This window comes from Tympanuchus pallidicinctus, unplaced genomic scaffold (genome assembly GCF_026119805.1).
Source record: "Tympanuchus pallidicinctus isolate F22 unplaced genomic scaffold, pur_lepc_1.0 scaffold1, whole genome shotgun sequence".
NCBI classification, from domain to species: Eukaryota; Metazoa; Chordata; class Aves; order Galliformes; family Phasianidae; genus Tympanuchus; species Tympanuchus pallidicinctus.
This window is the reverse complement of record NW_026294618.1, coordinates 78,893,976-78,921,551: the sequence shown is the minus strand read 5'-3', so window position 1 is coordinate 78,921,551 and position 27,576 is coordinate 78,893,976. Positions and strand designations below refer to the sequence as shown.

General features: G+C 45.7%; 1 protein-coding gene across 6 annotated transcripts; it reads left to right on the top strand.

Annotated features, from left to right (window-relative positions):
• The first annotated feature begins 21 nt into the window (after nt 1–21).
• On the top strand, nt 22–27,576 carry XPO5 (exportin 5). Of its 6 annotated transcripts, none has more exons than XM_052699563.1 (33): nt 22–208; nt 369–490; nt 935–1,046; nt 1,617–1,754; nt 2,060–2,242; nt 3,220–3,261; nt 4,152–4,178; nt 4,512–4,697; nt 5,403–5,479; nt 5,912–6,011; nt 7,414–7,497; nt 7,898–8,023; nt 8,291–8,381; nt 9,857–9,985; nt 10,609–10,724; nt 11,662–11,817; nt 12,238–12,279; nt 12,875–12,982; nt 13,852–14,051; nt 14,554–14,653; nt 14,955–15,136; nt 20,015–20,115; nt 20,651–20,747; nt 21,246–21,382; nt 21,718–21,815; nt 22,324–22,370; nt 22,772–22,866; nt 23,716–23,778; nt 24,268–24,350; nt 24,827–24,934; nt 25,119–25,256; nt 25,353–25,517; nt 25,947–27,576. In XM_052699563.1, the coding sequence occupies exons 1-33, from the start codon at nt 104–106 to the stop codon at nt 26,088–26,090; spliced, it is 3,702 nt and encodes a 1,233-aa protein (XP_052555523.1). In that variant the 5' UTR covers nt 22–103; the 3' UTR covers nt 26,091–27,576. The 6 variants fall into 6 exon arrangements, with proteins under 6 accessions (XP_052555523.1, XP_052555499.1, XP_052555491.1 ...); XM_052699539.1 differs by having other exon boundaries at nt 26–208; nt 935–1,007; XM_052699531.1 differs by having other exon boundaries at nt 26–208; nt 12,893–12,982.

The following is a 27,576-nucleotide window of genomic DNA, read 5'->3' as shown; positions in this document are numbered from 1 at the left end:
CACGCACTCTGCCCTCCCCTTCCCTTCCCTCCCCTCCCCTTCTCTCGGCCGCTCCCCCGCAGCGCCGCCTCCTCCCGGTACCCGGTGGCGCGGGCCCGCCGCCATGTCCGCCGAGCAGGTGAGCAGCCTGTGCGAGCAGCTGGTGAAGGCCGTGACGGTGATCATGGACCCGGCCTCCACGCAGCGCTACCGCCTGGAGGCGCTCAAGGTACGCGGGCGCGGCGCTCCGGCCACGCGGGTGCCCTCGCGGCCGGGCCCTGGGGGCTGCTGGGGCCCCGGGGGGCGAGGGAGGCGGCGGGCTGCGGCTGGGGGCCCTCAGCCTTCTGATCGCCGCGCGTATGCGTGTATGTGTGTGTGTTCCTCGACAGTTCTGTGAGGAGTTCAAGGAGAAGTGCCCTATCTGCGTGCCCTGCGGGCTGAAGCTGGCCGAGAAGACGCAGACGGCCATCGTCCGGCACTTCGGCCTGCAGATCCTGGAGCACGTGGTCAAGTACGGCCGTGCTGCTGCTGCTACTCGGGGGTGGCCTCGGCGCGGCCCTCCGGGGGTGAAGGAGGGAAGGGAATGGCTTTGGGGCGGGCAGGGTTGCTCATCTGGCTCACCTCGTTGCCAGATGTAAATGGTCACGCAGGGTTATCCGTGGGTCTCCGGCCTTCTCCGTGCTAACAAAGAGGCTTTGTGTCAGCTCGGTTCTGAGGGCCGTCTCTGTTGCCTCTGCAACCCCGATGCTTTGCGTTTGGCTGCTGCTTTCCAGCTGTGTTGACCCCAGCGATGCCACGGCCTTTTCACTGAGGGTTTGGGCAGTGGTGGGGATGGCAGGCTGTAGGGTCTCATCCTCTCCACTTTAGGTAAAGAGTTCAATGAGAGTCAAGTTGGAGATCTTTAAACGTTTTGACTGCCCTCTTTTATTCACCTCTTTTTAACACTTCTAATCAGGTACCGCTGGAACAACATGCCTCGTCTGGAGAAGGTTTACCTAAAGAATAATGTCATGAGTCTCATATCCAGTGTAAGTGCCTTCTGGTCTCTGATGGGTCTCATATCCAGTGTAAGTAAGTGCCTTCTGGTCTGTGATACTGGGTTCTTTCACTTGGAGATAGAAAGTGGGAGCAAACAGAAGCAAAGACACCTGCCTGTTTTCTAGCACCAAGGACCTGAATTCAAGCCTCGAGTTCATTGCTCTCTTGCTTTGCATCCCTGATTGTTCCAGCACCTGTGTTGGCCATGTCATCTCACATGGCAGGAGCCTGTGAGGCATGTACAAGCTCCTTCCGATTTCTTAGAAAGAGGTTCGGTAAACAGAGGTGTTTTATCCTTTGCAAGGATACCAAAGCTTTGTCCTGTTCACATTACGGTTGTGGTTGTTGTCATGACTGAGTCATGAATTGTTGTCATGACTTCCCTTTGAGGAAATGACTTTTGGTTCCCAGATTTTACCAACTGTGGATGCCAGGGAAAGTAACAGTGCCACTCAAATTAGCTGGGATGTAGATTTGCCCTGTGCAGTTTTTCATTTGTTCTCTGTTGTTTAGAGTACTTGCAACTGCTCTGCAATTTTATGTCAGAATTACAAGTGTCTCATGTTTATTTGTGTAACTGTGCCCTTCTTCTCTGATAGGGAACTCAGAGCATTCTAGAGGAGGAAAGTCACATTAAGGATGTTCTGTCTCGCATTGTGGTGGAGATGATCAAGCGTGAATGGCCTCAGCACTGGCCTGATATGCTGAAGGAGCTGGATACTCTCTCCAAGCAAGGGGTATGAACCACCATTGTCTGTCCTCTTCCAATCCCTCCTGGAGGGGGTTTCAGTCTTCCATCACTGTGAGGAAAGCCTCAGAAAAGCTTGGGGGCAGTGGAGGCAGGTTGATGATAGGCTTGAGGAGTGCCTGTATGATTCAGTTATTCTGGGAGGGAGTTCTGGGAGAGAGAGAACTCTTCTTTCTTCCCAAAATGTGACTTATATCTTCACAGAGTGTTTGCTTTCTACATCTTTGAGCTTGCTTCTGGGAATTTTAACATTTCAGCTGTGCTTATGGAGTTTCTTTCATTTTGGGGTATCAGGAAACTCAGACAGAACTGGTGATGTTCATCCTCCTACGTTTGGCAGAGGATGTGGTGACTTTCCAAACCCTGCCAACCCAGCGGCGGCGAGATATCCAGCAAACCCTCACTCAGAATATGGAGAAGATCTTCAGCTTCCTACTAATTACCCTGCAGCAGAACGTCAACAAGTACAGGCGCATGGTAAGCATCTCCTCTCATTGGCTTTAGTTGGTTCTTGGAGGCATTTGGAAACTGGGATGCAACTCACAGGTCTTGGGAAGCAAATGCAGAAGCCGTCTGAAAGCTGCTGCTGTAGGTGTGAGGCAGGGATCTGCTGTGCCTAAGGAAGGCTGTGCTGATTATAGCACACAATGCTGACAGGGCTTGCACTGATAGTTTGGATTTGCATTGTAAATGGCATGCGTACCTTGTGAGTGTTGGATTGTGCAGCTGGCTGATGCTCAGGGTGGACAGCCAAAGGAATTGTGGCTGGAGCAGGTAGATTTGGGATAGTTTGTGTAATATACAGTGGTAAAAAGATGTTGTCCTGGGTGCACATCTACTGGGTGCAGTTGTGATTGTGTTGATGCACCAAAATGCAGGAGTTTCTGGTGGCTCAGCAATGCGCATGGGCTTCTTCGGCCCATTCTTCCTGGAGTTCAGGTCAGGAGGCACTTTTCTGCCAAGATGTGGCAAGGAATACTCTTCCCTTTTGTTCAAAGAGACTTTTCCTGAATTCTTATGTAGAGGCATACACGTTGGTCAGGGTAGTGAAGGCAAATGTTACCCCAGTCTGTTCTTCTGTGAGGGAAGTGAATTTGAGGGAGTAAAGCAAGTTCAGAAACCAATCTATAAATAGGTTGCTCAGGTGTATCTCTTGTGCTTTCCTTTTGTTGTTTTCTTCTGTGAATTGGAATCCAGAGTCGCTTTTAAATGTGAATCTAGGAAGGTGGAAAAAAACATGTCCTACCTGCCCTCTGTTCTGGTACATTGCTGTGCTGAACAAACTCTCCTGTACAACAGAGCATTTTCTGTGCAGTTTGTGATGGTGGGTGGGCAACCCTGGTGTGTTTTTTAGTCTGGTTGAAATGCATTTCCAGGTAAGGTTTGAATTGCAGTGCTTAAGGTTCTGAAGTGTGGCTGCTTCTGCTAACGGTGGAATCTTTCTGATTGGCAAGGTTGGAGCACCCCAGGAACAAGAAGCCCTCACCACTCCACAGGTTAGCAGATCTTTGAGATGTTTGTGCACAGGGTAAATTCTGAGGGTTGGGTGTTCAGTTACCTGTCTGCACACTGAGACTGGGGGAGATGTTGGACGGTTTCCCCAAGAGTGCCATGTGCAGTGCTTTTAAATATGCATTTCTCAATAGTGGTTCAGTTGTGAAACATTTGGGACACAACCAAATCAACGTAAAGTAAATGCACAGAATGCGTTGATGGACTGTTTCCAAACCAAAACCTTGCAGACAAAGGGAATTCCTATGGTGCTTTTGCATCTGAAAAGTAAACAAAACTTGTCTATCTGAGGAACTCAAACTGCATTTGCAGTTTGCAGGTAATAAGATGATGCAAGCAGTGCATTGGCACTGTTAAGTGCTTGGGACTGGGAGTCAGGCCATAAGCTCTTGCCCCAGCTCTCTTTTCAGCTTCCATTCTGACCATGGACAAATTACTCATCCTTCTCACAAACTAATCTCAGTAGATAAAAGCCACCAGCGTCACTCAGAGGCTGTCTCTTGGATGTAAGATATTCTAGAAGGTCAAAAGCTGCTTCTTTGGAAGCTTCCAGGAAGCACCAAAATGCCTTTTCTTCTTGTCCCTCGTGTCTCCCTGGTGCCTGCTGACTGGAGTGTCATCTTTTGGATGAGAAATGAACTGTGGCTTAACTTGCAATTGAAAGTCCTGTTGTCTTACCTGCCAGCAGTATGCAGAAGTGGTTACGATGGCTGTAGCAATGTGAGCAGGAGACTGTTGCAGCCTCTTTCATTAGGGAGCTGTTCCATGAAGCTGCATCTGTCTGTGTTCTCGAGAACAAGCCCATCCAGCAGTGGCTGGGAGTGAGTATGTGCTGTAGCTGCTCATTTACCATCTCTCTCGTTTTCTTTTTCAGAAGACTGATCTGGCTCAGCAGCCAAAGGTGAGTCGAGCTGTGTAGGATTTAGTGCAGTAGTCATTTTTAAAACCAAGACTATTTAGAAACAGACTTCTCCTAGGCTTTGAATCTATTACCTGCATATGGGTTTGTTCACCTATTGTAGAAATAGCTGAGAAGAGGGAAGTGAGAGATGAACCAAGTGGAGAAATGCCAAGATCTTAGCTGATGTCCTCTGTGTGGGGACTTGGACAGACCCTTTTGCTGCCTCCTCGCTGTCTCAGGATAGTTTCTGATACTGCTTTTTTCAGAGAGTGGACAGTTTTAGATGGGAATTGGTGTTTCTCCTTGGCTCTGAGCTCTTGCCTCTGTTCACAGGCCCAAGCAAACTGCCGTGTGGGGATAGCAGCACTCAACACCCTGGCTGGCTACATTGACTGGGTGGCCCTGAGCCACATCACAGCAGACAACTGCAAGCTCTTGGAGATGTTGTGTCTGCTCCTGAATGAACCTGAGCTCCAAATAGGAGCAGCAGAGTGTCTCCTAATTGCTGTCAGCAGAAAAGTGAGTTCTTCCTCCTCAGCTCCACTGACTCCTGTTTGTTTTCCTCCTATATATGTATATGTATATATATATGTATATATGTGTATACCTCCTATATAATTCTTTGGACTGAACAATGATATCTTTGCCATTTTATTTAAAGAAACAAAATTAAAATTTGACTGCTTTGTGTCAGTGACATTTGTAGTAAATGCCATACCAGTGCAGCACTTACAGCAGTTGTTGGAATGCTCCAGCTTCTGTGCTTCCCTCTCAGCATTGGAGATCACCATTAACTTTTGTTTTTCCATTTTCTGCAACTAAGAAGTGGGAAATACTGTCACCTATCTGTGTCATCTAGAAGTTCAGATCAGTGACAGCAGAATCTAAACAGGTGATGGGACCTGTATATGGGATGTATATTCACAAGCAGCTAAGTTTGAGGCTGAGTATTTAGCAGCTGCCAGTCTGCAGTGAAGAAGAGTTAATGTCAGAGTATCAAATCTTCATTTTTAAGTTCCTATGGTGGGGTTGCTGGGGGGGAGAATTGTTGAAATCAAAGGTATCTGGTTTTTTTCCTTTGGTAACATTTTTTAATAAAATCCTTTTGTGGATTGCAAGCTTCTCTCCAGGTGAAAGAACAACTGAGGATCTTCTAAACCTCATTTGCAGATGGGAATAAGTAGTTCTGCTCTAATCAAAGCACTTGGTTTACTTTGTGCATAGGGGAAGCTGGAGGATCGGAAACCTCTGATGGTCTTGTTTGGAGACGTTGCCATGCACTACATTCTCTCTGCTGCCCAGTGAGTACCATCCTGCTGTGATTGTTTCACACAGAACTGCATACTAATAGCTTTCTAGGTGTAGTTTGTTGGGTTAGGAGACAACAAAACCATCATTTAAAAAAAAAAAAAAAAAAAAAAAAGGAAGAAACCACCCTGAAAAACTGCTGGGTTTTTTGGATCCTATAATTGTAGGACAAAGTGGGGTAAATACATCAGCTTCCCCAAGCTTTTCTTCTAGTCTGAAGTCAGGATCAGAGGGACAGAGAAAGAAAGGAAATTTTAGAAGTTTTAGTTGTCAATAGAGCAGTGTTTTTCATGATAATAGCAAAGGAAAACCCCTCTGTAGAATCTAATTGTTCCAGTGTTCTCTTATATACAAGATAGTTAGCAGTGTACCTGTTATTACAGCATGAGTAACTGTGACCCTGTTTTTCCCATTCTCATTCCCAGGACAGCAGATGGTGAAGGCCTGGTGGAGAAGCACTATGTTTTCTTGAAGAGACTTTGCCAAGTATTGTGTGCACTGGGCAGCCAGCTGTGTGCATTGCTAGTAAGTCTACTAAATTCCATTAGCAATCTTAGCAAGGACAGTTTCTGTGGCTGGGAGCGAGGTAAACCTGGTGTGACATGGGACCAGTGTTCTCTCTGCACGTTTGGTTGTCCTAAGGTTTTCTCCACACTTCTGGAAAAGACAGAAATTACTTTCCTTGCAGATGGGATAACTGGATCCTGTTGAGTTATGGGAATGCAGGATGAAGGAACCTTGTCTGATTTCAGGCTTCTGCCATCAGCAAGAATGATCTCCAATAACCTTTTCAAAATGCTGAAGCTTTACTGAAAGTTGCTTAAGTTTCTTTCTGCTGCTGTAGAAAAACTACTCGAGGAAATTGCTCGTGTTGGAAGCTGTTTAAATTTCACCACTAAAAGTGACTTGCAGTATACCTGTTTGTTCTGCCAAGATTCTCTCAAGCTTAAAGAAAAAAACCAAACAGTGTTAGTTCCCGCTGTTCATCTTTGTGAAGTTTTGTGTCAGTCTTGAGAGGAAAATGCACAGCAGTACTTTGGACACAGTGCTGACTTCTGAATTCCCACGCCCTCAGTTCAGCACAGTGCTTCTACAGCAAGAAGAGCAGGCTTGCTCAGAGCTGCTGCTTGTGAGGGGCTAGCCAGCCTGTGTGGAGGTAACAGAGCAGAGAAAATTCTCACAGAGAGGGGGAAATTAAAAAAATTGAGAATATATCCCTGGCAAGAACAGGCAGCAAACAAATGGTGAGTTATTACTTCCAGTGCGAGTTGTTAGTACATTGGGAAGTAATGAAACAGGGATTTGAATCATCTCACACAGATTCCCTTGAGAGCGGCAATACTGAGTTGTGCAGCTTCAGAGTGGGGATCTTCAGGGCACTGAGTCGTGTGATTTTAGTGAGGAGCAGCAGAATTTTATGATTTCTATGATTTTATGACATTGAGTGAAACTTCCTTTTCCTGACAAACTTTGCAGTAAGTTCCTGGTAAGAGATGTTCACCTGTTCGACACAGGAACCATTTAGAGGAATGGGAGTGAAATCTTTTGGGTTTTTTGCAGTCTTTTGGGTCTTTTGGGAAATTTGCAGTTTGTGGTTAAAAATTATCCAGTTTAGGTGCTGATGGGTAGGAGCAAAGCAGATACTTGGCAGCAGCAGCAGTGGTTATGATTTGGTTTTAAAGGAAGTCTAGTCACCATTTGCTCTTAAAAGTGAACATGGTATTGTCAGCAGTACCCCCAAGCTGGTCAGCAGGATTTGCTACTCCTTGGGCTGCTAGTTCCAGGCAAAAGCTCACTGTTCCTTGGTTTTGCCTCTGTTCTTTCAGTCTGTGGCCTTGGATATAAGCACTCCTGCTTTACCTATGCCACTTTTGAACCTAGAGTGACTTGTTAGTATCCTGTATAAAACTGTTTGTCCTCCTAACAGGGCTCAGATTCTGAAGTGGAAACACCCACCAACTTTGGAAAATACCTTGATTCGTTTTTAGCCTTCACAACTCACCCCAGCCAGGTATGTAGACCGAAAGTCTTGTGTAGGTCTATGTAAGAATGTGTGACTGTATAATTAAACTAACCAGTGACAGCAGAACTTCTTCTGCCAGGTGTTGCTTTCCAATCTCTCCGTTTCAGATAGTAGAGTGGAAGACTGGGTGATTTCTCCTCCTTTACTACCCCAGTAGGAATGATATCTGACAGAAAAGGGCTGAGTGCTGCATCTGCACCTGACCCTATGATTTATTTAGAGAGATTTTTGCCTTTTTGAAAGTTTGGATGGAGCCTGCAGGGTGCTTTGGCCGCACATAAATAGTGTAGTTTGTTCTACTGATTACAACACTGGAATGTTAGCAGTAGAGATGGCAGTACTGAAATCCTTTTCCATTCCTTTCTTTTTCCCTCTCTTCCCCATCCAGTTCCTGCGATCTTCCACCCAGATTACATGGGGAGCCCTGTTTCGGCACGAGGTTCTGTCTCGCGACCCCTTGTTGCTGGCTATGATCCCCAAGTATCTTCGTGCATCTATGACCAACCTCGTGAAGGTACGTGGGAACTCTGGGCAGATTGGTGTGAGAAAATGGTTATGTGAACACGGCCTGTGGCTTGTGAGGGAGAAAATATATTTTTACTGGGAGTGTGTTTTTACTGGGAGATATGGTCTCTGCTGAGGGCAAGATCTCAGGCTACTGAGTAAACAGCTCCATCTTGGCATTTTGCTGTCTGTTCTTTCTGTCTTCATCTCCTTCAAGTGGTGTTAGCTGTGATGGTCAACTTCTCTTCCCCTTGACCTTGTCCACTGTATTCTCTAGGTGGGCTTTCCCTCTAAAACAGACAGCCCCAGTTGTGAATACTCTCGTTTTGATTTCGACAGTGATGAGGACTTCAATGCCTTCTTCAACTGTAAGTTGCTCTCACTTCTTGTGGATTTTGTTATATGTGCCTTTCCTCTTGTTTTCATTTGCTGGCTGAGTTTGGAGACTGCCATGATGACTTGGTCAGCTTCCAATTGCAATTCCAATTACAAACTATTTCAGCCTGGAACTTGGAGCTGAATGAATTTGGGATTTTCCTGTGGAAGCTCAGGCATTTCATTTTATGGTTTCACTATCATGTTTTCTATTTCATTTACTGGCCAGCTGAGAGGTCAAGTAGCGTTTGCTACTTAGTGTTGAAGATATACCTTGTGGTGACCTAGACAAGGAAAAGAAATGGCCTGGAGTCCTGTTCAAGTTAGGAGAGGAAAGCAGCTTATGAGAGACTGTCATTCCAGAAAGAAAGTCTGTCCTGGCCTTCTGGGAAGATTTTGGTTCAGTACCGATTGCAAGGATTGAGCATATAGAATAGCTGACCTTAATCATAATCCTAAACCAGCAGATGAAGAAGCCTGGATTTCAGTTATTTTGTATTTGCTTTCTTCTTGTGTTTTACTTCCTCTAAATGAGTTTGGCTGTCTCTGGTTGGTGTAGTTTGATTCTTACTGAAATTCTTATCTTACGGTTATATTTGAAGATTTTGAGAGTTGCATTTTTGTATTGTTCATTAGATTGCTCATTTTACTTAACTGTAATTAATCTGGTTGGTGTAAATCTGGCTAAATGCACAGGAACAGAATCTAAGATAGTTGTAGGGGGTTAAATGGTCTTGAACATTTTTAACATACATGAGAAAATTGGGTTGAAATGTGAAGTAGAACTATTTGGTCAGACATCTGTTAAACATTGCAAGCTAGATCTGTAGTCAGTAAAGTTGTTTTTTTGTGTGTGGTCTTGTCCTGGAATGCTTTGAAACAAATTAAATACCTGTGTTGACTTTGCTTTTGCTCCTATCTTTGAAAATGAAAACAAGACTTCCTGCTTTGGGGTGGGTCGTTGTTCTTATTTTGAGTTAGCATTGACTTAGCAGCTTTTAGAACCTGTCTGGGGTGAGTTGAACAAGGTGGGAAAAGTGCATTTTGCCTATGAAATTGATAGTTATTTAATGCTGGTTTGATATCTGCATGTCTCTTAATGCTTTGTAAGCAGCAAACGTGTTGTTTAAGGATTATTTATTTTAGTGAGTAGCAGAGACTCAGTTTTACTGTGCAATTCTCATAATTCGTAATTGCACTTTAATTGAATTTGGTTTTGTGTTAATCCATTGCTCTTCAGTCATTTGTGTCTCTTTGAAAAAAATGTTTGTCTTGTTATCACTAGTTTACTCACTGTTTATCTGAGGTTATTATACAATATTGACAGAGCAACATACAAAAATGTTTCCAGATCTGCAAAGCTGCAGGTGGGAGAGCTGCAGCTCTCTCTCTGCAGCTCTGCAGAGCTTTAGGGAGGGAGCATTTGTGGCATCAGCTTGTTACAAAGTTACACTGTTTTTCACTGCAGCTTTCCGAGCCCAGCAAGGCGAAGTGATGAGGATGGCTTGTCGTCTGGACTCTCGAACTGGCTTCCAAATGGCTGGGGAATGGCTAAAGTACCAGCTCACAGCTCCTGTTGATACTGGACCCATGAACTGTAAGTTTTTTTGGGAAAGTAAATTAAAAAATAAAAGGGATTTTAATTCAAACCAAGAAGGAACTTCTTTGATGTTTCTTAATTTATTTATTTATTTGTTTGGAAGGGGAGTCAAGAGACTGCAGTAGGTTTTTAGGCTTTCAAGGTCTTTGCAAGTTGGAAACAAAAGCAAACTAAAAAATTATTCTTTGCAGTGTGCTTCTGGAATAGCTACTGTAGAGCTCCTGGTGAGCAGGAAAGCTCCTCCTCTGTACATCATTTTTCTCTCTGATACAATTTTGCAATTATTTGGGCCTTGTCATCTCTGTAGCACTATTTTTGTCCAGGGAAGTTCTGCTTGACTGGCAAATCCCTCTGTCAGTAAGCTTGATTCCTCCTGCAAAGGAAGGCCACTTTGTGTTATACAGAGTCACAGCGAGTCCTGTGTCTTAGGTTCCCTGGTAAGGCAAATCACACTGGAGTAGCTTAATTGCTTTCAGTGCATTCCTGCTATACATCTGCAGGGAGAGCTGCGTGACAGAAATATTTGGGAGTGCTAAAATGATGCAGTGTGGGAGCTTATAAGCCTGGTTGTGCATGAGGAGAGGAGCGTGGTGAGAGCTGCAGTGTTCTCTTCCTTTCAGCGAAGACAGGCGAAGGTCTCTGCTCCATCTTCTCTCCATCCTTTGTGCAGTGGGATGCCATGACCTTCTTCTCAGAGAGTGTCATCAGCCAGATGTTTCGGACCCTGGATAAAGAGGTATGTGAACCACGTGCTTCCTTGCCTGCTCTCCTGCCTTGTTCTGGGTTGACTTAAATGGTGTTTGTTTTTGTCAGCTGTATTGTCCTTAAAAACTCTGTCTTTAACACTTACCTCCATGCAGAAAAGATGGATTGTTTGGTGAGTGCTTCTCACTCACCATTCTTTAGATGGGAAGGATCTCATACTGACTTGCTGTCTCAGGTATTTTTTGGTTCTGGGTGGTGTGCCATGAAAGTCACTGGAGATGGCATGCTTTGACACAGTGCCTTGTTAGAGGAGGAGAGGACTGCTTAAGCAAAAATTTTCTAAGCTTATTCTTTTAAATCATCTTCAAATTTGACCCATTTCTTCTTTTATTTTCTATACTTTTATCTGAGTGAGGTAAACTCATGCTCAGGTAGTGGGAGATCAGAAGATCAGATGAAATTTCTCTCTGCGTTTTGTTCACGGGCAAATCAGAAAGAAAGCATTTTTTTCTCTTAGTCTCATGTTGACTGGTTTGATCTTTGTTCAGTTAGTCTGCAGTTTAGTTTAGCATTCTAATCACCATAAAATTTTTCCACGGGTTGCTGTGGTTGGTTAAGCATGGAATCTGTTGAACAGTTGAAAGGAAAACTGGGAGCCAGAGAGGGGAAAATAGCCTTTTCCAGAGGTACAGGCAACACTGGGCATTTCAGATGGATATTTCAAAGTTGCTCTAGCAGCAATGCCAATGCTTGCTATCCACCTTCCACCAAGTGCACATAGCATGCAGGTGAACTCAGGTTTGCATTGCTTTTCTTTCTGCTTTTGAGAACAGCTGCCTTCACCTGAGAGGCCTGATATCACAGCACCAGCAACTCAGCCTCATTCTAAGGAGTTCTGTGGTATGTGCAATAGGTTGAAGCAGTGTTTTCTCTTTTTCTCTCCTCCTTCCTCATCCCTACCCCTGTAGGAAATCCCAGTGAATGATGGCATAGATCTACTGCAGCTTGTCCTTAATTTTGAAACAAAGGATCCTCTCATCTTGTCCTGTGTGCTCACCAATGTCTCTGCTCTGTTCCCATTTGTCACTTACCGACCGGAATACCTCCCACAAGTACTTTCCAAGGTATGTACTTGCAGACAGTGCTAAAATCAGGTAGGTTTTTAGGGAGTCGTGGCCCTTTTACTAAATTTGGAGTAGTTTCAAGCTCTTGACATTCCTGTCAGGGAATCTTTTATGTTAAAAAAACAATAGAACAGATTGAGTCTTGTCCAAGGAGAAATAATGTCAAATAATGAAAACTTTGCAGTTTCTAGCCTTAAATCTCAACATTAAGCATACACTGCAAGCAGCTAACACCATGTTTTGTTTCGAGGTTTCTCTGTGATGATGTTTTTAGTCTTTCTATTTTGTCAGGGGTTCCTTATTGACTTAATGAAATTGCTCCGAAGTCACATGATCTGTTCCTTGAGCTCAAAACACCCACAACTGCTAGACATTCACAAATGACATGGGCTTTAGAATTTTTCCTTCCTTTTCTCACAGCTATTTGCTTCAGTTACCTTTGAAGTTGTAGAAGAAAGTAAGGTATGTCTGAATTAATCTCTATTTATATTCTGTAACAGTTAGATCAGGTTGCATTTTATTTAAGAGCGTGCTGAGTTTGAAGACTGCACTATAGTAGCTTCTCAGCTATAGCCCTGCTTCTGGAAAGGGCTGTGGAGTCCAGGCATGAATGATCTTTTGTTGGTTGACATAGCCTTCCAAGCTTTGATTCACAAACTAGATGGCTGCAGGTGTGGTGTAAAGCCAGAGCCCTCAAGTCTATGCTGCTCCTCCTGAGAGTAAAATGTATTCATTAGCTGTGGGTAGCCTTCAGTGGCTAGACTACATGGCTATGTGCAAAGCCTGTAAAGCTGCCAGCAACTTTGGGTTGGGAATGTTTTTAATCGTGATAAAGTCAGTAAGACCCACAGCATCCTCCTGGAGTGAGACTTGTCTGAACATGGGCTTTTTGGGTTGGCTGTAGCTTTGGAGCAAGGTAGTTGTTGTGTGTTTGGGGTGCGTGTGGAAATGTTGGGGATTTTTATGTATACTCATCAGTGAAGAAAACTGTACATAATACATTTGTTTCTTGAAGATACCCTGCATTTTTCTGAACTTTCGTTTTGTTGCATTGAAGTTTGTTGTGTCTGTCCAGGCTCCTAGAACTCGAGCAGTGAAAAATGTGAGAAGGCATGCATGCTCCTCTATCATAAAGATGTGTCGGGATTACCCTCAGCTTGTTCTGGTATGTAAATTCAACTCTGTCCTGTCTCTATTTCAGTTGGATTTTGTGGGATCTTCAGTTTCCTTGGAAACAGCCTCCATTTTCCTTCAAGGAAACAATCCTGCTGCAAAAATGGCAGTGTTTTATTCTCTGCATCCTGCCCTACCACAATCCCAATAATTTTCTTCCTGAAAAGCTGAATAGTAAAGTGATAAGTTAAATCCAAAAGAGATGATGGTGAGGAGGAGGCAAGCAGCACTGGGTTCATTTTATGTTGAATTTCTGCTTTATCATGTATGGTAGTCTCAGTTGATTCGTTAGCTGAAGACATTATCAAACTCATCTTCAGACTTTCTTCTATTACTTTAAAGAATGAAGGAGTCAGAGGAGACTTTGTTTCTGAATTAGCTTGAGGAGTCTAGAAAATACAGATATCAGTGATTTGCTTTTGAGTAAGTCTGAGTAGTTTTGTGTTGTGTTTGGTTTTGCTGAAGTAGATAGCTGGCACGCTCCTTTCTTCAGCAGTTTTGTATTGGATGGTGTTGGGTGGGGAGCATCAGAGGGTATTGCTGTTTGTTTAAACCTTGTTCTTGAGGGTGCTGATTGAAGTAGTTTAGGAGCTCTATTCTGCAGCGGCTATCAAGAGCCAGTGGGCTTATCTTTTGTAGGAGGATGATAGAGGGGCTGGGAAGAAGAGATGTTCTTGTAGGCTGAACATTCAGAAAAACTAGAGGCTGAGAAAAAGAGTTGGCTGTGTAGAGAAAAACTAACTTAGGCATGCTGCTCCAGCTGTTATGAATAGCACAGTACACCCCAGAGTTTTCACCCCTGCCTTCCCTGGTTCTCCTCCACCAAATGCATGACTTCTCCAATTGGATGTTTTCTTCTAGCCCAACTTTGAGATGTTGTACAACCATGTGAAGCAACTGCTCTCCAATGAGCTACTTCTGACACAGATGGAGAAGTGTGCCCTTATGGAGGCACTTGTCCTCATCAGCAACCAGTTCAAGGACTATGAGCGGCAGAAAGCTTTTCTGGAGGAGCTCATGGCCCCTGTTGCTGGCTTATGGCTCTCCGCAGAGATGCAGAGGTATGGGTCACTACTCAAAGCTCTGACTTGGAGGTATTACAGAGATGGTGTAGTGTCCCAGTAAAGAGTTAACATACCAAAAGAGGGTAGTGAGATGCCTAGATACCTCCTGTGCTCTGGGGCAGTTGCTGTGTGCTGGCAGCTCTCCTACCATTTAAAAATTGTCAGCTGAGTCTAAATGCTGTTTGTTGAATCTGGCTAGGTAGGAGTAGTTTAAAATGATAGGACACTTCCCAGCATGCTCAAAGCATTTGCAGAAAGTGAGATGTAAAAGATCTTCTCTCATATCCAGATGAAGCTAGGAAGCTGCGCTGTCCCGCAGCCCTGGGCAGCTGGGCGTATTTACCCAGCAGTGCTGTCTTCATAAAAGATTCAAAGGTCTTATGTTCCTATGGCTAAGAGAGCTGAGAGAGCTGTGTTTGTTCTTTAGTAGCCAGTACAAAGCTCTGTTCAAAGTACCTTGGTACAAACAGTAATGTCCTGTGCTGTCTTTTGCTGCTAGAGTTCTCTCAGATCCTGAAGCCTTTATCTCCTATGTGGGTGCAGACAACAAAATTGCTGATCCAGTCATGGAAGATCCTAGTGGCCTGAACCGCTCTAGGGTGAGTATCGTACCAGGAAAGGCATTGTCCAGAGAGAGAGAGAGAGAGAGAGAGAGAGGACTCGCTGTATTTTCTTGCAAAGAAACCACTGAGTTTTGTTCCTCATGTTGTCATCATGTTCATTTGCCAAGTGAAACAGACTTAGTCATCCTCAGTTAGAAGCACCTTGTGCTTACCTAACGCTTCAAATAGTAATGCCAAGTGTTGCTTTTGAGATGGGATGATGATGAGTTTCTCTGAAAAGGTATTTATTCAGGTTGTGCTCTGGCTGAATATTCTTTGTTCACATCCCTTGCTGCAGATAAGCTTTTGTGTGTACACCATTCTGGGAGTTGTGAAACGAGCTCGTTGGCCTGCAGCTATGGAAGAGGCAAAAGCTGGAGGATTCCTGGTTGGGTACTTGCCCAGTGGAAGTCCAATCTTTCGCAATCCCTGTACTGAGCAAGTCCTGAAGCTTTTTGACAACTTACTTGCTCTTATAAGGTGGGTCAAGTTGACTTCAAATCATTCATATTGTCTTAAGAATTTCTGAAAGCTAAACCATGATAAATAGATTATACGCTCAGAGCATGTTCCCTCAGCGAAGCCAGTGGGAATGCAGGCTGGTGCAGATGCCCAAGTACTGTTCCTGACTGTTCATGGTGGGGAATGGCACTGGGGTAACTGGAGCCTTCTGAACATTCATTGGCCTGGCCTACAAGAGTCCATCAAAGCCAATGAGAGCTTGGGCTGGGGTTGCCTCCCCCACCTTTACTGCTATATATCTGCCACACAGTTAATCATTACTTGACTAACATCTCTGCTCTGCCCTCAGCCCCTGCCAGGCCACCTCTCCAGTCACCACCAGGGCAGTCCCAGCTCTCATCACATCCTTTTTGCATTGTTCTTCTCTTCAGAGTTAAATCAAGCTGGTTTTGCTGAACGTGAATGTCAGTTTCCTAAAGCACAGCCTGCTATTGAAACCAGTGATTAATGCATACTCTCAAGCTGTTGCTGCCTTGCGGTTACTCTGCACACCACTGATGTTGTATACATCTAGGGCAGTCAGAGGAGGGAGAAAGATAAGGCAGAAAAGAAGAATCCAGAATAACACCCACATTTATAAATTAGAAATTTGTCTCAGAGTAACTGCTGACAGTGGGCTTTTGCCAGTATCTGGCATAATGCTTCTTGAGCTGTTTTGTTAGATAATGCTACGTGTTGCTTACCTGGAAACTTGAGGTCTGTCATTGGCAGGAGTCTGTTGAGAAAAAGCCTTTTCAGATACACTGAGATATTTCTGCTCCCAGATCTGTGAGGAGGGGATCCTATTATTCATGCTCTGTCTAGACAGCTATGTTTGATAGTCACTGATGAGCTCAAGACTGCTGCTTCCAATGCTGGACTGGTAGGACAGGCACATACTGTATTGGTCCATCTCTAGCAGTGCTTCTCATCTCAGACCTCCACATAGCTCATCGAGTAGTACTTTGGCTTGTGGGCAGGGCTGAACCATCTTGTTATGGCTGTGGTCCAGAGGAGCAGTTGTTTGTAATGGATTTGTCTTTTATCATGGAAGGCTGAGCTTTTGGGGCAGGTTGGATAGAATAGGTTGGGTACCACCCTGAACAGTGGCAGCCTTGTGCAGCTTCTTCCAGAGCGTGGAACATACCGTGGGATATCAGCTACATCAATGCCCAAGATCTGAACAGGATTCAACAGACACATGTATTGCTTGCACAGTTGCTATTCTTGCCAGAGCTCTTGTTACTAAAAACACCGGGCATCTCTGTTGCAACAAGCTCAGGAAGCTGTTGTCCAACTGTGTTCTGTTGGACTTGTATTGCTCTGCCTGTGAAGAGAAGAAACTGTGCATCTGCTTGTTCACCACCTCCGGGAAAATGCATAAGCTATGTTCTCTTCAAATATTCCCCCATCACCGTAAAGGAGGAGGCTATCTTGCTGGTTTTTGTCATAATGCATCTGTGTTTTTCAAGCTTTTCCTCTGCAAAGCTTTTCAGAGCACTTGGTAACTTACATAGAGTGGTTCAGACTCCACTCAGATGTTTCCAAGTTTTTCTTGAAGCTGTGCACTCCAGAGAGAGCTAATGGCTGATGGAGAGCAAGAGATCCTCAACTTGGTGCCTCTCCTGGCTGCTTCTGGACATAAGAGGTCTCTCCAAGTCTGACAAGTGCAAACTCAGAGATGCTTGCTGTGAACGTTGATGAATCTTTCTGGAGAAGCAGGAGCTGGTGCTATGGTGTTTCTGGTACATTCCTTTGATGACGTTGGATGCTTTTTCCATGTACTGCTCAGGCTCTCCTTAAAATGGATTGTACAAGAGAATATGGGATTTGTAGCAGCCTGTCAGCAGATGAGAAGTACAAAGACATGAAGGCCAACTGGTTGAAAGCATCCAGCGTTGAGGGTGCATTAATTAACGTGGTTGCATTACTGCAAGGGGATGGATGCTTCTCTTATCACTGTGCCATCCAGGACCAGTGCTGCTTATGTGCTTATTCACAGAGCAGGTGTGGAAGTCCCTTTGCCCAGTGGAAGAGAGGTGGTGTTAGTTGCCAAGTAAGCAAATCTGCAAGCAGCAGCTGCACAGGTCCTCCTGAGCAGCTGAAGTGAACTCTGTGTCAGGTACTGGTATGCAAAAAAGGGCATTTTGCAGGCAGAGCATTTGGGTCTGCTGCCCTCTGGGCATTGTGTGGCATTTTTCTGCTGTGTTTGCTGATGGATGAAGTGAAAGCTTCTGAACTGTTGGGTTTTGGCCAAAGTAAGGAGTTTGATGGTAAGAACAGTGAAACAGGATGAATGAGAGTCCAGGTAACAAGGAAGATAAAGTAGCTTTGAGTGGCATAGACGGCATGGTGTTTTCCCTGCCAGCCTATATTTCAGTGTCTAACCATCTCAGTAGCTATGTTTATGGAATGATTTTGAAGTTGCTTTGTTAATCATTGCTTGCAGCTTTTTGAGTGATGATTCCATCTGTGGTACAGCATTTCATCTAACTGCTTTCTCGCTTCTGGTTTAAATTGTTTTCTCTTGGGTTTAAACCCAAATTACACAAATCTCTAATCACCAATTCAGTCTTGCTTTTAGATGAAGGCACTTCCTGGAGTCAACAGTTACATAAACTGATGGGCACAGGACCTTTATTGTGCTGGGATTTGTGGATGTTTTCAGTTGTTGGGTTTTTTTTTTGTTTTGTTTTTAGTTTTTTGTTTTCTTACAAATGGACTGAAGAAGCATGGCAAATTCTTTGCATAGACCAAGGCTTTTCTGGAACTTCTCTTGATGAGTTAATGACAATATCAAGGCATTAGTGCTGGTGAAATAATTGTTGGATAGACATGGGATTCTGCAGCATTTTCAGTGTAAACAGCTCAAGATCTAGATCAAGACTTCAAACATGGACTGTTCCAGAGATCTCATCTTTTAGCCTCCAAGCCCACTTCTTTAGGCATCAGTCACTCTTTCCAGCAGAGCTGTGGCCATGCCAGAAAATACATTACTTGAAGTCTTGCAATATCCTTTGCTTAAAGTATAAACATCTCTTGAATTTTGTTTTTCCATGCTTTCCTGTGTATGGGATGCCCAGGAGTGCTGCACACTGATGAGTTTCAGCTGGACCATGCCTCAGGGCTACATCTTCATCACGTATAAGGGTTGTTGGATGCTTTTTTAACTCTCGTGGGGAGTGACTTATCAGCTGTTTTCTGGCACCAAGGGGGCCTTGCTAAAATATGAAGGGAGATTGCCTTGTGAGTGAACATCTGCTTTCCCAGTTGCCAAACTTGAGAAAATGCTTCAAGGATTCAAACAACGAAGAACCACGACCACAGCTTCAGGATGTGACTGTCTGACCTTCCTGCTGGTGTTGGAGCAGCGGGGTCCCAGCATACATCCCACAGTGCCACAGTCCTTGAGTTTGCCCCACTGCCATCTGCTCAGTACGAGGCAAAGCCAACATTGGCTTGGAGGCAGCAGGAGATATACAGGAGGAGAGCTGGTTTTAGCAGCTAGGTTTCAGATAGCCTCAAGCAGAAATGCACAGTTTCTGAGTCACTGAAACTGCATTGTCCAAACTTTTGGAAGAGGGGCTGCTCCCTGGTCTCTCTTTGGGAAAAGTCAGCTGCTGTCCCCTTTGAGGCCTGTTGCATGGTTTGAGACCCAGCCCAGAATGAGAGTATGAGTGGCTAAGAAGTGATTTGTGTAACTCTTACGACACTTAAATACTTGCCTTCCTCACATGCAGTGAGCAGGGAAGTATGAAATACGGAGAAAAATGGGATAGTTGTTGTTTTGGAAATAACTCAGGCTCTCTGCAAACTCAGGCAGCGATCACTGCATTGGGGTTGCCAGGATTGTGAACAGAGACCTTCAAAAAAATATAAACAAATCATTAAGACATGAGTGAAAGCTGAGACTCTGGAGAACATACTGAGGTCTACCCGTGCTCCCTTCCCCCAGCCATTCCCGTGTATCCCCCTGCTTTGGGAAACGCTGCTCTAGGGGGAGATACTGAGTTGCCCTTGATCACCTCTAGCAGCAGGTACAATGGCATTGCAGTTTTGGAGGAGGCTGCAGGATTTGTGCTGTGTGCAGCTGGCGACACCCAGAGTGGAGGTCTGAGGTCTCAAAGGAGAGAGGTAGGTGAGAGAGACACCCCCTGCCAAGTCCAGCTCTGAGTGTCAGTGCCCTGGCTACGAGGGGACCCATTTTGGCCTGGATGGCAAGAACCGGCCACCTGTGGCAGAATTGGTGTCCCTCTCAGAGAGCTGACCACGGCCACCTCCTGATGACGTGGAGCTGTTCCCAGTCGGATGTGTTGTCCAGGGGGCACCTGTGTCTGCCACGAGTAACACCTGCATTGGACCAGTGTTCTCCCTAGAGCCCCTCCGATGCCGCCTGCCATTCTGGGGACTGTGACCCATCCCTGAGGGGCAGTGTGTGTATTTGGAGCTGAAACAGCCCCTCCCTCTGCAGGGGACTTAGGTGCAGAAGATCTCTTGAGATGACAGAGTCTGCGTCTTGTCGGTTCTTAAAGCACATTCATATCCCTTTGGCCAAGCTAAGAACTGCTGGGAGTTCTTACTGTCAGTGCTTGCAAGGGGTGGGGTGAACCGAAATAAGTAGAAGGGGCAGCCAGGAGATTTGGGACATGAGGTGGAGTCACTCCATGTCTCTGTGGGGTGAGCTTCCCCAGTATTTTTGCAGGTGGGGAAGGGGGATCCCATGCACACGTGCTTGGTCTCACCTTCCTCATCGTCTGCCTCAGAGGAGCTGTTCACAAGCTGAAGGAGAGGATCCCACTGTCAAGGGCAAGAGGGGTTGACCCACATGTATATAAACCAAGTGCTCTTCTGTTTCAGGACTCACAACAATCTCTACATGCCAGAAATGGTGGCTAAGCTGGGAGAAACATTTGCAAAAGCCCTAGACATGCTGGAGGTAGAGAAGAACGCCATCCTAGGTAAGGAACTTCTCTTTAGGAACGTGTGGGCAGGTTTTTCAGGGCTATTTGAGGTAGTGGTCCACTGATAGGAGCTGGAGAGCCAGCTTTTTCACAGTGTTTGCAGCTCAGTTCTGCTTTGAACCTGCTGAAATGAAAAAAACGACTAGTTTCAAACAGATCTATTTCTTCTGCGTGAAATAAAGGGCTTTCCATCAAGGTGCTTACCAGCAAGGCAGGAGTCTGTGCATTGCGGCACTTCAGGTTGCAGAGTCTGGGGCGGTTGTAATTGTCTGCCTCTAAGTAGTGTTCAAGCAGGAGTGAGTGCAGAAACTTATCCCAAAGGGTAGGAGCCAAGTCCTGCAGTGGCCCTGCCACTTACTGAGCAGAGACTTCTGAAACCTTAAAATAGATTGGAGACAGAAGCCTTTCCAACCCAGCAGAAAAGAGTGGTCTTGTGAATAAAAGTATAAACCATTACTCTTGAAACTGCACTCCTGAGGGGTGTACTGTTCCCCTTTCATTAATGCAGCTGAAGTTTTATTCTTTCTCACAGGTCTACCTCAGCCTCTACTGGAGCTTTATGACTCTCCTGTTTACAAAACAGTCTTAGAAAGGATGCAGGGTTTCTTTTGTACCCTCTACGATAACTGGTAAGTGCACTGGATACCCCAGCACAATCCAACGTAGCACAGCTGGAGCAGCGGGTTATTGCTGGGTGCTGACGTGTTCTACACTTGTGCTTTCCACATGCACTGCATTCTCTAATATCCAAGTACTGTGTGCAGTGGCGAGCTACACTCAGTGGTTGTAGCCTACCAGACACATGGAACACAGCCACTGGAGAATGTACCCCAAAATGTGGATCTGCTTTTTAGCTCTTCCACAGTCGTGCGTGAGCATACATCAGCACTTGGAAGGGCGTTTTACTGCTTGACTGCTCACTGAATCATTGTCCCTCCGCAGATGTCCTAGGAAAATAAAAGAAAAAAGAGATACTATGCTAAAATTGATAGTGTTTAAGAAACATGATAGTGTTTAAGACCGTGGCAACTATGTAATCTCAAGATGACAGCTCTTGCAGCCTTTCCAGGTCACATGCAGGATACCTGTTCTCAGCACAGCTGCAATTAACCTGTTCTTTATTGCAGTTTCCACATACTGGGGAATGCAGGCCCATCCATGCAGCAGGATTTCTACACAGTTGAGGGTCTTGCCTCCCAGCTCATCAGCTCAGCTTTCATCAACCTGAACAACATTCCCGATTACAGATTGCGTCCTATGCTCCGTATCCTTCTGTCACTGTCTTGGGCCAGCCAGGGAGGCTTTGAGCATGTAAATTGAAAATCTGGTGGCTTCCTGACATTATTTTAAGTATGGCCAGGACAAAACAGTCAGAGGAAAAAGCTGGCGTTTTGCACTTGGACTGGGTCCTTGCCGTTTCTTCCCACTGCTCTGTAGGTGCTGTTTAGTGAGTAGCTGTTAGCAGTGGGAGAGAGGGAGTGGGCCCTTCACCTTCCTAGGTGAACCCAGCATGCTGTCAGTTGGCCTAATAGAAAGGGCTGCCTTGGGCACTGTAGCAACAGGCCATATGTGCTGTCTCTTCCTTAACTGTCTGTGCAGGTGTGTTTGTGAAGCCCATGGTACTCTCCTGCCCTCCAGAATACTACGAAACCCTTGTCTGCCCCATGCTGGGACCACTCTTTACCTATCTGCACATGGTAAGAAAACAGATTACTCAATGGTTGCTTCTTGGCAGCCCAAACTCCTTGTAGCAGCTGGCAGCAAGCAGAGTGTGAGAACTTCTGTGTCTGTCCAAAGTCAGCAGAGACAAGGGCAGAGCCTCAATACTGAATGGCTTTGATGCTGTTTAGGGGAGCAGATTTTTAGATGCTTTGAACCCACTTTCCCACAGCACCCCTTGATGCGAACTCAAACTGTTGGTTATTGAATCCTCAAATTTTCAGCCAGGAGAATTTGGAAGTGAGAGTCTTTTGCTTGTGTCCCCACATTTTCTTGACAGCTCGCTCGAATTCCCAGTGTCTGCACAGACAGGTCTTTGTGATTGTTCATCACAATTAGTAGCAGTTCTTGTCCCACTCAAGGTGGGGCTGTGCTTCTGTTGAAGGCTATTGTTGCTTCCAAGTGAGCCTGCACTAAGGTTTCTTTGCAATGTGGAGTCTTCTTAGGAAGCTATTGAATCTTCTCTTTTGTCTTGGTCTTCAACAGAGGTTGTCTCAGAAATGGGAAGTGATCAACCAGCGAAGCATTCTCTGGTAAGCTTCAGCCCTTAGTGAATACTGAAAGTGAGAAATGGGGAGTGGGATGGAGCTTATTTATGTCTTTTACTTAGCCTTTTGCACACAGAAGAGCCCTGTCAGTAGGGAGCTGGAAAATACTTGTTCTTCTGGGGCTCTGAGTTTGCAGCTTTCTGGTTTTGCTCTTGGACTTTGCTATATGGTAATGTTAGTGAGGAATTTGCTTAGCCCATCCTAATTTGGCCACAGCTGCATCTCAGTACTCTCCTCTTTGCTGAGAGAGTGGTGGTCTTAACCAGTCCATGGTCTCACTCACTGTCCCTGTGTTTACTGTGATGGTGATTGGCTCCCTGTGCTTTGGGCAAGGGGGAATACTTTACGACACTGTCTCCCCTCACACAAAAACCTCTTATTTTCAGTGAGGATGATGCTGCAGATGACAACCCTGAGTCTCAGGAGATGCTTGAAGAGCAGTTGGTCAGGCTGCTGACCCGAGAAGTCATGGATCTCATCAGTAAGTGAAATCAAGCTGGGTCCACTGCTATGCTTGGGATGTTTGCCCTGGAAAGGAACTACAGGATTTCCAACTTGCAGAAAAACTTACTATAATGGCTAGTAGCAATTAATGTAATCATTAGGAGCCAAGTGTGAAACAGATCTGTCAGAATCTTACCTCAATATAGTAAGAGATTACTTTAAAACCTTCAGAAGAAAGGTTTGGTTTTTTTTCTTTTTTGTTTTGTTAACAGTTAGGGCTCTGTGGTTTCAGCACTGTCCCCATAGGAATCTGGTCATCCTTTGGAATTTGGATTCTTCCTTTCTGTGCCCTGGAGCCAGATACATGACATCGAGTCATGGACAGCCTGAGTATAGTGGGTTTTTTTGCTGACAGAAGCATCTCTCCCCACAAGCAATCTCCTTTATTTCCTTTCCCTTTCTTCACTGTTGAATTTTTGCCAGTGTGGTTTTGAGCAGAGAGGCAGGGAAAATGAACTCCACATGGAGTTCACAGGTCCTCAGCTTTGTATCTCTTCATCAGCCTTATAGTGCTGCTGTTCTCCAGTTTTAGGCTTCTAATGATTTTGTGCATTCCTAGTTCTTAGTAATTTGAAGCAGCCCCCGTGCAGCAGGTTCCACTGTGGGAGGATTCTTTGAGTGGGTCATTTTGGCCTACCAATAGTACACTATTTGCCTTTTATTGCTGTGCTTTCAAATTCTTCATATATTTTGTGAGATGAAAGGTCAGGGGAGACCTGGAGGAAGCTTGAAGCAGCTGTGAGCCCATTAGAGAATGCAGGATCATCTTTGCATGTTCTGAGGTAGCATCTTACTTCTTCTGCTCAATTAACAATTGTTTTTGCAGCTGTTTGCTGTGTTGCTAAGAGAGGTGCTGAGCATAACTCTTCTGTTGCTGTGGACGGAGATGGTAAGTAAATGCCCACCTTTGCCTTCCCACCCTTTTGGTGCAACACAAACACCTTTCTCATTTGTTAAAAGGGGAGGTTGGCCTGCAGATGGAGATGATGAGGGATATTGTGTGGTGTGCAGCTTTCAGCTCAAATCCTGCCCAATGTTTCCAAAGACCACAGAAAAAGAACAAAAAAACAGCCTAGCCTAAGTGTGAATGTGCAATATGATGTGGTTTATGGGGTAGCACTTTGGAGCAGCTGATTCTTAAGGGGTCAAGAGGAGGGCTGAGCTGAAGAGCGGGTATTCCTGAGAGCTGGATGGAGCTAGTTAGATGCTAATTCCTGCCCCACAGAGAGTGGGTGCTGTCTGCTTGGAGAGATGCCCTGGCAAGCTGTGCCAGCAGGCTGACTGTGTGCTGTTCCTGGGTTCCCAGCTCAGATCTTGCAGTGTCTTCCTCAGTCCTCAGGAAGCCCCATTCACAGTGCTGCTTTTCTCTCCTGTGCAGATGATGAAGCAATGGCCACGGATGTGACTCCTCCTGCCAGCGCAGAGCTGACGGAGCTTGGGAAGTGTCTGATGAAGCAGGAGGTAAGAGCATGCTTTCATTGCCACCGTCCTTTCTGTGCGCTCTCTGTCATGCATCTCTGTGGTGCAGGTAGTCTGCTTCAGCATCCCCAGTGTGGGAAACTTCTTTTCAGACTATACATGTTTTTGGAGGGCTGTGTTAATTGTCGCAGAAGCCACAAAGCACTGAGGGCTTGGAATCCAGTGTAACATTCAGCTACAGTGTGTCAGCAGTTCTGTGGGTGAGGCAGAGGGCATTCAGCCCCCTCAGCGCTTCCTGGATTTGCCTCCCTGTGCTGGGCTCCTGGCTTCAGATGGAACAACTCTACACAGCTGCTGCACCTTGTGGTACTCATTAGGTGCTTTTCAGCACCTCCAGCTGGAGCAGCAGCAGCACACAGGATGTAGTCTCTTTGGTTTGCTTCTTGGCTGCTTTTTGGTATAAATCCTAGAGGTGGAAAACATCTCTTGACTGGTTTACTCCTCTTACTCCTTCTCAGGATGTTTGCACTGCTTTGATGATCACTGCCTATGCATCCCTCTCCTGGAAAGACACCTTGTCCTGCCAAAGAACCACAACACAGCTTTGCTGGCCACTGCTCAAACAGGTACATACAGCAGGAAGGTGCGGGTACATTCTGGCAGAACTGGGAGAGGAAACTGTGAAAGTAGTGAGAATGAGAAGCGCGGCTGCTTCACCCCTGGGTACCTTTTCCTTTGAGAAGGCTGAACTGCTGTAGGAGGACAGTCATCTCATATCCTGCATCTGTGCTGATGATGCCTCTTCCCCAGGTGCTTCCAGGCAATTTGCTGCCCGACGCCGTGTCCTGGTTTTTCACCAGTGTGCTGAAGGGCTTACAGATCCACGGGCAGCACGATGGCTGCATGGCAGCTCTAGTCCATCTGGCTTTCCAGATCTACGAGGCCTTGGTGAGAAACTGTCTGCATGTCAGCTTGTCTGAGGGTTGGTGGGAAACCAGTGGTCCTCAGGGAGGGCAGCTGCATTGACCATGCTTCTCCTTGCAGCGTCCTCGCTATGCTGAGCTGAAGGTGGTGATGGAGCAGATCCCAGACATCCAGAGGGACTCGTTGGAACAGTTTGATTCAAAGCTTCTTAACCCAACACTGCAGAAAGTGGCGGACAAGCGCCGGAAAGATCATTTCAAACGCCTCATAACGGGTTGCATTGGGGTAGGTGATATCCTGGGGGAAAACATGTTTCATCTAATCCCCGTGCCCTGCAGAAGCGTCAGGGCAGTCAGCCTGCTCGGCTCTCCCTGCCCACCCCCTTTTCCAGCCAAGAGGCTGTTGCAGCAGATTCTGTCTGCCCCCTCATCTCACTGAGATACCTTTAGACAGGGGTGCCTGTAGAGAACTGGTTGTGGAAACATTTGAACAAATCTGTGAAGTGGGTTCTGGGCTTTTGTGAAGATGGTGGAATTGGATCCTGATGAGCTGACTTAGAACGTGGGGTAGTAGTTCTGCTGATTGTTACCTTGATGCTCAATTGGGAAAGACCAAGTCTGAGATTCCCCCCACCTCAGAGATGCAGGCACGCTATCCTGAGCTGACTGGGGGCTTTGAGGGTGGTGAAGACTGATACCTGTTTGTCCTCTGCAGAAGCCACTTGGGGAGCAGTTCCGCAAGGAGGTTCATATCCGGAACCTCCCATCTCTCTTCAAAAAGGTGAAGCCATCACTGGAGACAGATGTGCTGGAGACAAATGAGGATGGAGAAGATCTCACTGTGCTCTTTGAGCCCTGAGCCTGAGATGCTGCAGCCATCTCCTTCCCTACTTTGTATTTCATCTCTTCTCATAGTAAGCACACTAGATTCTCCTTGTTACCACCTCTCAGAGCATTTGTCTCAATAAAGCCCCTTACAGGTCCTGTCCCATCCTCCTCCTTACAATGGGATGGGGTCTGTGGTGGCATCTGCTCCAGTCTGTTAAGCTTTCTCTTATTCCTTCCCTTCCCCTACACTGGATGAGCATCTTTAGACTTTTGTGTCTCTGCAAGGTGGGAGCTGAGCCCATAGACTGTTAGGTAAAAAACCTGGTCATCCTATAGCCTTGGGTCACTCTTACTCCACTTCTTCATCCTTTGGGGTTTAGGATTAGTGCAAAGTATAGTGCAGTATGTGAAAAGGGGCTACCTTCATCTTTCTGTGGGTGCTAGTAGCCAGGCTTTGCAGGGGATCCATCAGGCAGTGCTGTCATGCCTACCATGCTTGTCTCTACTGGACTCATGTTCTAATGGATCCATTTCCCTCCAGGATGCTGGGCTGAGGGCTGTGTGCCAAGGAAGCCTTGCAGTGCTCTAGGATCTCCTTGAGATCAGCCTTTTTAAGGTACAGCTCCTCTGTGGGAGGCAGACACCATCATACATATATATACATATGTATGTATATATATGTGATCATACAACTTGTTCTACCCATAGCCAAATGAAAGGCTTGGACTTCGTGCTAGCTTTTCTTGGATATCCTTAAGGGGGAGCAGGACAGATTTTATTTTTTTGTCTTTACCATGCCCTGATGACGGCCAGTGCAGGGTACACAAAATCTGGACCAATACCTGAAGCACCTGCAAAACAAATGAGATCTCCTCATCCTCTTGCTGTGGAGGTGACAGGAGTCTGTGTTTTCACCCAGCCTGGTACTTCTCAGAGGAGTGTAGTGGGGCAGGAGGAGTGGGGATTGTACTGCAGCTTACAGGGAAGAGCCAGGACAGAAACTGGGTTTCAGATGAGGTGAGGCTTGTATCAAACAAGGTTTGCAAAGTTGGTTCTTCTTAGCACAACATGGTTCATTCAGCATATGCTTACGTTGGTACAGGAGCTGCAAGGCTCAGCTCGTTTTGCCGTTAAAAAGAACCAAGTATTAAATCCTGCTGGGGCAGATGGTACTGAAAAATTTGGGTTGGTAGGGGTTGGAATGAAGAAAAGATGAGTGTGCCTTGGGAATCTACACACCCTCCTGCCCCTGCTGTTCCACCAGCATCCTCTACTTTCCTCCTGGCCTCAAACATTTTAACCTCTGAGCTGACGTGGCTCCTGGCTCTAGCAAAGGCTGGGTGTATTTATTGTGTTGTGATATTTTTAACATTCTGTGACTTCATGCTAGACACAAGGGGTTTTTTTTTTAAATGGTTTTTAGAACCTTTTTTTTGTAGGAATGTTTAAATCTAAAGCTGTCTCTGAACTGGTTGTGTTACACCTCTGAATGTCAGTAAAGCTATTCCAGTTTCATA

Excerpts from the sequence above, each read along its gene's own strand:
- XPO5 (XM_052699563.1), top strand. The coding sequence starts at position 104 with ATGTCCGCCGAGCAGGTGAGCAGCCTGTGCGAGCAGCTGGTGAAGGCC. Across the intron at positions 1,755-2,059 it reads ATACTCTCTCCAAGCAAGGG|GAAACTCAGACAGAACTGGT; the intron begins GTATGAACCACC and ends TTGGGGTATCAG. Across the intron at positions 5,480-5,911 it reads TACATTCTCTCTGCTGCCCA|GACAGCAGATGGTGAAGGCC; the intron begins GTGAGTACCATC and ends TCTCATTCCCAG.